General features: G+C 45.4%; 1 protein-coding gene across 3 annotated transcripts in view; it reads right to left on the bottom strand.

Moving 5' to 3' along the window:
* LOC103369973 (guanine nucleotide-binding protein subunit alpha-11) overlaps window positions 1-10,051 on the bottom strand; it is a 37,538-nt gene that overhangs the window by 8,494 nt on the left and 18,993 nt on the right. The window contains exons 1-4 of one of the 3 annotated variants that reach the window (XM_008298845.1): window positions 9,492-9,497; window positions 6,020-6,204; window positions 3,737-3,891; window positions 2,042-2,170 (exon numbers count right to left, since the gene is read on the bottom strand). In XM_008298845.1, coding sequence (XP_008297067.1) covers window positions 2,042-2,170; window positions 3,737-3,891; window positions 6,020-6,166 — 431 coding nt within the window. In that variant the 5' untranslated portion in view covers window positions 6,167-6,204; window positions 9,492-9,497. Of the gene's footprint in view, window positions 1-2,041; window positions 2,171-2,665; window positions 2,795-3,736; window positions 3,892-6,019; window positions 6,205-9,491; window positions 9,498-10,051 lie in introns of those variants that run through there. The other 2 variants (XM_008298844.1, XM_008298842.1) reach the window with 2 other exon arrangements.

Genomic DNA, 10,051 nt, shown 5'->3' with positions numbered 1-10,051 from the left:
CTTATCAATGCCAGATTATCCTGCTGCTAGGAGATAACACAGACCTATCAGTCATTCATATAATCAATTATTCTGCAGCAGCTCATCTGCCAAGACCTCAGTCTGACTTCTGTCCAGCTGGACCGTCGCTACACGTCACTGTTTGGAGAATTAGTTTATATTTAAGGATGATGTTCAAAGTAATTCTGAGCGGTACAAACCTGAGCCCAGTTCTTTGTTTACGCCGGTTGTCACACTGGTGACAAATAACTGAGTAATTTTCTCTTAAGCGCAGCATTATCACTCAATAATGTCTTATGTTCTAATACAACCTCAGCTTACTTTTACTCATTTGTCCTGTGCTGATATTAGTATGTTAGGAATCAACCAGGCTGTAAAGAACGGCTGTCACATGAGCCACTGGGACACAGGAACGCCATCGTAGTTGATAACAGCTGATTTAACATAGTCACGCTGGCCGGTGGTCATTAAACGTCACAGAAGACTTGGTCATGGTGTCCTTTTACTAGCTAAACCCCCACAGTGACGTCTGTCTGCCAACATGGAGCTGCCCACCTAATCTGGTCACTACAGTGTTGAACAGTAAGAGCTGACCGGGAACTACAGCTAATCTACAACACCTGAAAGTGGGTTTGATCTGGGAAACCGGTTCTGTGTACCGGTACAGACTAAACATCAGAGTACTGGGATCGCATCAGGGGCTATAAAAACCCCGACAGGGACATCGGCAAGTGTAGTCTTTACGATTTAAATGAAATCATACAAATGTTGTTGTATTTAAAGTCCTCTCACAGAGATCATGATCATTTACCAAAAACAAAACACTTATTTAAACCAATCACAAACGTGTTGGGCGGAGCTAAGAACGAGACGCTACGCTGGGGTTTCGGTAAAACAGTGACGGGGGATTTCTGAGCGCTCTCATTAAAACTGATAATTCACAAAAACACATTCAAAAAACCCAAAAAACACAATTACTACCTGATCCAACATTTTGAATCGTCGGCATGAAGGTCGCTATTTGGAGGCTGTTGTTGTTTTTGTAGTGACGGGATTTGAAAACGGTAAAACGAAGTTAGGGAGGAAGACAAGCGCCTGAAAAGCACGACGACGTTAAAGCACTGAACTTGGGAAACTGAATATATATCTGTCACTGGGATTGGACAAGCGAGACTGTAATTTAATTTAATTACAGATCTATAAAACGATGCTTTCCAGGAACTGATGACTATTTTTACAAGAGTTTAATAAAACGAAGACAGAGCAGCTACAGAGCATGCGAAGACAGAGGACTAACTGTACCATAAAATCAGATTTGGTTGCTAAAAGGAAAACGGAAAAAGCCCAAATCGTCGACCAGTTATTACCCTCAGCCCCAATTCTTCATCAAAATAACGCGACTTTGTTTGGCTGAACTGAAACAGGATCGCTCTGCCAAAGCAGCCGCTCAGGAAGAGTCTGCAATAAATCAGACCTACTGTTACCATGGTGATGGATGAAAACTTGACAAATGAAAGTTTAAATTTTAGATCAACACTGCACTGGAGATGTTAAGGATGAATCGTTAATCGTATAATTAACCGATACGGCAGAAGACGGAGCCTCTTACTGTTTATAGAGATGGATTACGGTGATTTGTTTGTATTTAATACCGCAGCGCCCCATCCAGGCAGTCACTAGAATGACGTGTTAGCAAGCAGACAGCATCGTGTGGGTTAAGCTAGCAAAGACTTCTGTGGAGCTTAATGGTGTCGGGTTTTTGGTCAGATTTCCTACAATCCAGTAATGATTCTAACCACCTGTCAGTGGCCAAACAAGGCTTCATCAGTCTACAGAAAAATGTCCACTGTCATTGAGGAGAGTTGTGTAAAATTTGCATCCATGTGTTGCAGACTGAGTGAGTGATGGGGGTTCAATCAGACACTGGGTTCAAACGCACAAATGGGGACATAAAACATGTTGTTAAGCACGTCGACACAGATTTCAGAGGGAACAGGGCACAAACTTGGGGTTAGTCAGAGTAGTGTGGGTCTTCTTCTACCTGAAAATGATGCTTTGCAAGTCGAAAGGGTATTCTATGATCCCAGTGGTTGGGATTCGAACCCTAAGCACGTCCTGTTGGGTTGGTAGATAGGACGTTTCAGCAATACGATCCAGATCACTTAGATAGCTGGAGAAGAGGGAAGAACAACAAAAGACAGAGAGAGAGAGGGAGGAAAGAGAAAGTGAAGCTTAACGGCAGGTAAAGCACACTCCCTCCACAAGCAGATGTAACCAAAGAGGACCATTCCCAAGAGTTATGAGGGCGGTTTTGTGACAGCTCACACCACTACCCCACAAGTGTTCTCTTAGAAATCCAGCTTCATCCTTGATGGCAGCTCTCAAAGACAAAACAATCCTCAGTGTAGGTTTCTAAGCTGAATAAAAGCAGGAACTTTGAACTGGACTGCAGAAAGATGGTTTTGTACATTTCCTCCCCTTGTAGCTGATCTTGGCCTGTTCTCGTGGCCGGTCTTTGAGAGCATACCACCAGGGATGTGTTAAAGTGCTGAGCCCTGCCGTGCAGCACAGGGTGGGCGGAGACAGCGGCATCGACGGCTTGGCGGACCGACTGCTGTGCAGCCGGCCAACCGGTGACTTCAACATCAGCACGTGACACCAGTACCTGAAGATAATATTCTCCAGGTCAAATGGGTACTCAATGATGCCGGTGGTGGGCACTCGGACCCGCAGCACATCCTGCTGGGTGGGCACGTACCCTGGTGACGCTATTCGTTCTAAACTGCTAAGGTAGCTGTGAAGGGGGAGGGAACATATGACAGAGATGCACAGGTAGACAAACAGTCTCAGGAATACAAGACCACACGTCAGTAACGAGAACAGACGCGACTGTTTTCTGTCAAAAAACATACAATTAAAAACATCATTAAAATAAACAGCAGTAGGTGATGGATAACTTTAACCCTCTGAACCCAAACGTATGACGTCACTGTGGCTCATTTCAATGTGCAATACATAAAGACAAAATACAACTAAAGTTTGATTTATACATTTTTTCCCACCAAATTGACAAAAATCTGGAATCTACACAAACATCTGCCCACAGGTGTGAAAACAACAGTACCTCTACATCCTGTAGCTGTATTACTACTTAGATATTGGATTTATTTTGATGCTCGTCTCATATCTGCTCATGTAGACACAGCCTGAGTCACTGACGGTCGCAACAAGGGAGGCAGAAGTTCAGTTGTTACCAAAACACAGCTCCAGCAAATGGTTAAATAGTGAAATAAGACATGTAGAATAAAGTGATTTAGATGTAATATCATAAGGTTTCTGAATGAACAGCTGGTTACAGATAAATAGAAGGAAACTCTGCTGATTCTTCCTGCTTTTACAGCTTCTAATAAATGGTGCTATCTGGGATTTCAACCCGTCGGTGTGTTCTGGGGTTCAGAGGGTTAAAACACATGAGAACACATTTATGGATGAGCTTCGATTTCTTTCCAATCCTCACACCGGTCTGAAATGGATTAATGCAGGTTGGAATTAGCCCCGATATTATTAGCGGTCGTTTATAAACCTGACAACATTTCCTTCTCCCTGCTTCTCCCCATCTGCCTCGTCCCTTCCTCCAGTCAGGTGTATTTTAGCACAGACAGAAAATAGATCAAAAAAAGAGGTTTGAATCTGCTTCACCTCATCATGCCAGTGGACAAATAAATCACAGACGTACTATTTGGTTGAGTCGGAGAGCTGGTACTCTCTCCTGCGATCGTACGCCTCCTGGATGCCCGGGTCGGCCCACAGCATCTTTATCGCTCCGATGTACGGCTGATCGAATGACGACACCTTCTCCACGTCCACCTCGCGCACCAGCTGGGCGTTATTCTGGGAACGAAAGACAACAAAGGCACACTGTAAAGAAAAACATGTCACAGAATGCTAAAGGAAAGTTCAATAAAAGTGTTCCTAGTTCTTAAAGTGAGTCATCACAGGTGGAACTGATAAAATCCAGAAGAATTTATATCATAGACTGTATAAAGATGGACGTAGCAACCGGCCCTGAAACATGAATCCAACCAGGAAGTGTCAAAAACCTGCAGCATCACTACGTCCACTAGCTGCTGGCTCCACAAAGCCCTGGCTCCCATAGACTGGAACTGGAAAAGAAGTGATCACAGATCATCAAATGCTGCATTCCTACAGCTCAGGATTGTTTTCTTATTAGTTTTCATGGTCAGATCCAGAGATCAGGTGGCCAATCTGAAAATAAATCAATACTGAATTTTAATAAAATCGTCAACATTTTGCGGGGCAAGGGGCGTGGCTGGCTTGATTGACAGTTGGCAGCGACCATACAGACGAAGCGAGCAGAAGGCGGTAAATGTGGGCGGGGCAGAGAGGGCCCGCCTCTCAATCCGTCTGACCAATCGCTGCTCCTATGGCTCCGCCCCCCTCCCACAATTTTTGCATCACTGGCTCCAAAAATCCAAGATGTCAACCAGGAAGTAGCAAAACCCTGGCTTCATGTTCTCAGAGCAGAAACCAACGGGTGACGTCATGGTAGCTACGTCCATCTGTTATACAGTCTGTGGTTTATATCATTTCTACCTCCGTAATCCTGTTAAATCAACTGCTTACACTAAACGTATGATATAGACCCACTTCTGATTGTCTTAAGAAACCATCTGTGGCCTTCATTCGTTTGATAAGAAGCCACAGCTAACTGGAGAAGAGCAGTTTAATATGCTTGCTATCTAGTTTTACCAGCAGATTTATGGTCTGTCTGAATGTGGTTTGCATTAGATTAACTGGACGCTGAGCAATCAAGCTCATGGATAACTGGCATTTCAAAGGAGACCGAAACTTTCAAACTTCTCCCACTGATGACTCGAGTGACATCACTTTGTTTGTAATATTACATATTCATGAGAAAAGAAGCAAGAATTTGAAATAGGAAAAATCTCTGTGGGCAGTGGGTTTCTGCTCTGCTTCATCAGGACTGTGTGGGTCCGGTTTGATCGGGGTCGATCGGCAGCGACCGAACAGCTGACTTTAGACCCTAAATTAAAGTTGATTGGTGCACAGTGAGAAGACAGCGAGAGGAGGACGGAAAAACAACAGAAATATTCATCAACACTGTTCTGACTTTGGCAGAAAGGCGCCTGTTCTTGAAGGATTACATTAATCACATAAAAAAAGAAGACTGAGAAAATAAGTTTTAACCCTCTGAAGCCCCAAAACATGCAGCCGCACAAGGCATGTTTTCATTTATTTTCCCCCCAAAGCGCTAAAATGACACCATTTATCACAGCAACAAACTGCATTAAGAGGAATTATGACTGGATTTTTAACTTTCCAATGGTCCTCAAACTAATTATGTGGTTTAGTTCTAAAGTTTTAAAGAGGGACATTACATAAAAATCACTTTATTCTACTTGTCCTATCAAAAAATAAACCAGATTGTGTAAAAAAATTTCTCATCACAGCCGTGAAGCCGTGACTGACTCAGCAGCAGCAAACAACCACATGATAGAAACTCAGTGACTTGTTGGCTGAACTGCAGGCTGTGTTCACTCAGAGCAGACAGAAGACAACGATGGAAACTAATAAGAAATATCCATAGAGTTTAGATGCCTTCTTGTCCAGGATTGGTGACGCCTCTGGGCACAAGGAAAAACAATCTGAGAAATTTAACTTTCAACCTGTTTATGATTTATAGTTTTTTTAACTTTGTCATTCTGCACAAAGACATTCCTGATTTCTCTTTGCTTCTAGCCGAGGTTGTGCCGTTCCCATCGTGGTGCAGGACTTTGTATTGCAGTGAAACATGAGCCCACAGTGAGCAGAAATGTGACAGGACCAGAACCACAGGGTTAACCAGTTTAATAAGTTAGTTTTTTCATTATTTCATATTTCATTATTTCAGCAGCAGCAAAGCAACACATGAGTGAAAACATCCAAGCATCAGCCCTCAGATCCGTTCTAAAAACACATCACAGGAGACGGTACGCACCTTGTTCTGTTCGTACTTGTAGCCGATGTTGAGGGTCTCGGTGGCCCGGATCATGGCCTGCATCGAGGTGAAGATGTTCTGGTAGACCAGTTTGGTGAAGCCCTTCTTGTCCTCATCTGTGTAGCCTGACCCATGGATTATTCTCATCTGCTTGATGAAAGTGCTCTTGCCGCTCTCTCCGGTACCTGAAGGAAAGACGCTGGCTGTTAGCACGCCGCCCAACAAAGGAGGTATACACAAGACAGATGACAGTGTTGATGCAAAAGGTCTTTTTCACTGTGCTCGCTGCGACCCGGGAACAAAACAGAGCGTTATGGTGCTCCACAGCGTTGGCTTACAGCTTTAAACACCACACAAATCTTCATTTAACGTATATTTAGGAAATAAAAGACTGTAATGAGAAATCTGCTAAACGTACGGCACAAGAAATGGCCGGTAGTATGATGAATGCAAACATTTATTTGAAAAGTGGGTCAAAACCATAACACCCAAACACAGGCCGTAATCCATCCACCCTTATCTAACAAATCCATTAATAATGCAGTGACGGTATCGTGTAGCTGTTCTCCACTTGCTCTTTCACATTAATGCAGTCTGCAAATGTATTTCTGCTGCTTTAGGAGCAAACCAAGCAAAAAAAAAAAAAAAAAGTCTGGGGGTGCCAAGCATAGCAGCAACCAGTACAAAAGTAGCTGTTTTTATATAACTCATACTTCTGTGGTAATAAATTGGTCTGTCTTTGCAGCAGGCTGACCCCGTCTGTCCACCTACACCCTGGTGCTGATACATGAGGCTGTGAAGAAATCCGCACCATCGTGCCCCCAGGCAGCGGTCCAGACCTCGATGCAAAGCCAGTTTCTGTTTTACCAACACGTGTCATTCTGCTGATCAAGAAGCATGAGAGCTCCACACGTCCGTGCAAGTAACTGGAGATAAGAATTTAAACAAAAAGCCTAAAATAAGTGGACAGATGTTTCTGGGCTTCATTATGGTCTGGCCCTCGTCTCTTGTCATCTCGGCTCTAGTGTCCAGAGATGTGCGATGTAACAATGCAATGTAATGATTGTTTTGGCAGCGGTTACCACGGCGGCCCGACTGACCACACGAGGGCTGCACGGCTCACCTCAGCCCAACAAAGAGCCGGGTACATCGAGTTCATTCCTCCAATTCTGCATCAGTCATCGTGCCTATGCACACATGCATAAACACGCAGAATGACCGAGTCACAGGCGGGAAAACTGGACGCAGAGAACAGCCAACGTCTCCGAGAGGTTCTGCATCTTTATATGGACATATTCTGTGAGCGGACGACCACTGCAGGCATCAGGAGACGCCAGAGTCCATCTGAGTTCTGCACACGGTGGTCATCAAGCAGAGAGGGAGCATTAGGAGGCGAGGCAGGTAGCGGCCGAACCCAAACTCAACCTCTGGTTTCATCATGCAGCTCTCTCCCTCCAGAGTAATCCTCCTCTCCTCCACCCCCATTCCACCACCTATTTTCTTCCTCAACAGCCCGGCTCCAGCTCTCCATCTCACTTCTCCCAACACTCCGGTCTGAGTCACTGCAGTTTCACCGTTTTCTCTCTGCTCTCTACCTTTCACTGGTTTTTGCTCTACTTATCTCAACGAGGGCTGCAACCCACAGACGTTTCCAGCATAAATCGATCTACAGACGACGTTTTCAATTAATCAAATAAGGGTTGGCATCATTAGCTGGCGTAATGGACGATGCCAAAGTTGTAAATGCATCAGCATCAATACCGTTTTTAACTTTGCTCCGTTATAACATGTTAACGTCTGTTGTTTTCTCGTTAGTCGCTGCTCAGTCAGTGTTAAAGTCGTAACAAGCTCAACTGTTAAATGTAAAAGTTTCCAAGGACTTAAGGCTGCAAAGTATGGGAGTACTTTAAATAACAACAGAACAAAAAGGGGGACTTTAAACTACGACAGCAGAGCAATGCAGCAACACCTGAAGAAAACACACAGGAGGTCCTTTAAATCTGTTTGTTTCTCTCTCTGCTCACACATACTGCATTTTATTAACGCTGAATTCTGAACAAAGCGGTTCTCTTTTACATATTTTTCTGTTTCTGTTGTCAGACAACAGCGACTGAAGCTCATTAGGACGACACGTTACGGTGAAGTCACCTCCGAGCTGCTGCTCCGCTCAACTCACCAAAATACCGACTAGATAAACGCAGCCTCGTCTGACAAACTTACACGAAAACAAAACAAAGACGACAAACGTGCGGTGAATTCAGTCGTATTTACATAAAACCTGAAGCTACGACCAAACGTCTGCACAACGAGGAGAGAAGAAGTCGCTTTAGCTGCTTTTGTGTTTGTAAAATATCCGTTGTGTTGCAGTGAAACACACACAACAGGTGTTTAAATAAACCTGAACCTGATGTGCTGCGTAGTTCATTTAATGCTTCATTCCTCCACATCAGACAACAATAAATCAATAACATGAGTTAACTCTGATTTGGCCAAAAAACTAATCAACATCTGGGGTTCACGGGAGTTTAATTATACGTTTATTTCTGCTTTATCCATAAGTGTAACCCAAAGTCCTGGATAATTCTAAGGAGTCTCTAAATGTCATGATGTTTGCAGGAAGAATCCAGAGGAACATGATCTCAGCCAGCAGGATTCATCTTCTGGGGAGCATGACTGTGTGAGCGCCACATCCAGTAGCTGCTCAGATACTTTAATCTGGGCCAAAGTGGCTGAACAAAATGGTGGGATGACAGAGTCCCATTCATAGCCTCCTGCCTCCGCTGTGACCACCAGGGCAGATTAACGGCAAACTGGCAGCGCAGAAAAAAAGTTTGTGGAAAAAGTAAATGTGCAAGAAAAAGACAACAAGTGTGACACTGATCATGTTTAGAGCCACATTCAAACCATAACTAAAGCGGCTGATTAAATAATACGGAACAGCTGGTGTTCCCGAGACAGAGCCGCCCGGACGTCTTCGGCGGGCGACGAGATCGGAGCTAGACTGAGGAGCACAGTGGAGTGTACAGTGAAGGAGTGCCCTCCAACCAGACTGGATCTTTCACTGTGGAAAGCAGGTCAGGCAACATCGGAGTTTCCCCTACAGACAGAGTACGTCTTTGAGAGAGGGACATAAATAGCGATTGTCAAGACACAGCGCTGGAGAGTTCACTTTCTCATTGACTAAAGAGCCGAGCAGAGGGGAGGGCTGTTGCTGGGCTGCGAGGAACAGACGGCGAGAAGGAAGAAAAATACTGAGTGTACAGTTTCTCAGCTTTCCTTTTTCCTTCCTCCGTGTTGCTGAGGCGATAGAGGCAACTTTGAAATTCAGAAGCCCAGAAATAAAGGGCGTGGACGCGGAGCAGAGATGGAACATGACCGCCGTCTGATAGGAGAGCGTTGGTGTCGGAGAGGGAGGACGGCCTCGCAGCTCAGCTCAACAGATCCCACTGTTCTGCTGCCTGACTAGAAAAACCCAGCAGAAGCATTTCTCACGGACAAGCAACTGTACACTCGCTGGAGCTACTCCTGAGGGGTAATGCTAGTTCCCATGGCAACTCCTGCACTGGACTTCTAAATACATGACAGAACACACCAGCTGATAGGCTTCAGTGTGGATCCGCAGAGGCCCGGCAAGCAGGCAACTTTCACAACCGCTTTGTGTTTTTTCCATCCCACAACATCCTCAGCCAGCGGCCTCCACCCAGCGGCCTCCACCCAGCGCCCTCCACCCAGCCAGCGCCCTCCACCCAGCCAGTGCCCTCCACCCAGCGCCCTCCACCCACCCAGCGCCCTCTACCCACCCAGCACCCGCCACCCTCCACCCAGCCAGCGCCTTCCCCCCATCCAGTGCCTTCCACCCAGCCCCCACCCACCCAGCCAGCGCCCTCCACCCAGCCAGTCCACCCTCCGCCCTCCACCCAGCCAGCGCCCTCCACCCAGCCGATGGGAGTTTTAGCCATGGAGGCTAATAATAATACAATAACCGTGTCCTGTCCTGCTCTCAGTATTGGGCATTTAGTAAATATATATATA

The sequence above is a fragment of the Stegastes partitus genome, unplaced genomic scaffold (genome assembly GCF_000690725.1).
Source record: "Stegastes partitus isolate 25-593 unplaced genomic scaffold, Stegastes_partitus-1.0.2 Scaffold1356, whole genome shotgun sequence".
Classification (NCBI taxonomy): domain Eukaryota; kingdom Metazoa; phylum Chordata; class Actinopteri; family Pomacentridae; genus Stegastes; species Stegastes partitus.
Note: the sequence above shows the minus strand (reverse complement) of the source record. Positions and strands in the feature narration are given on the sequence as shown.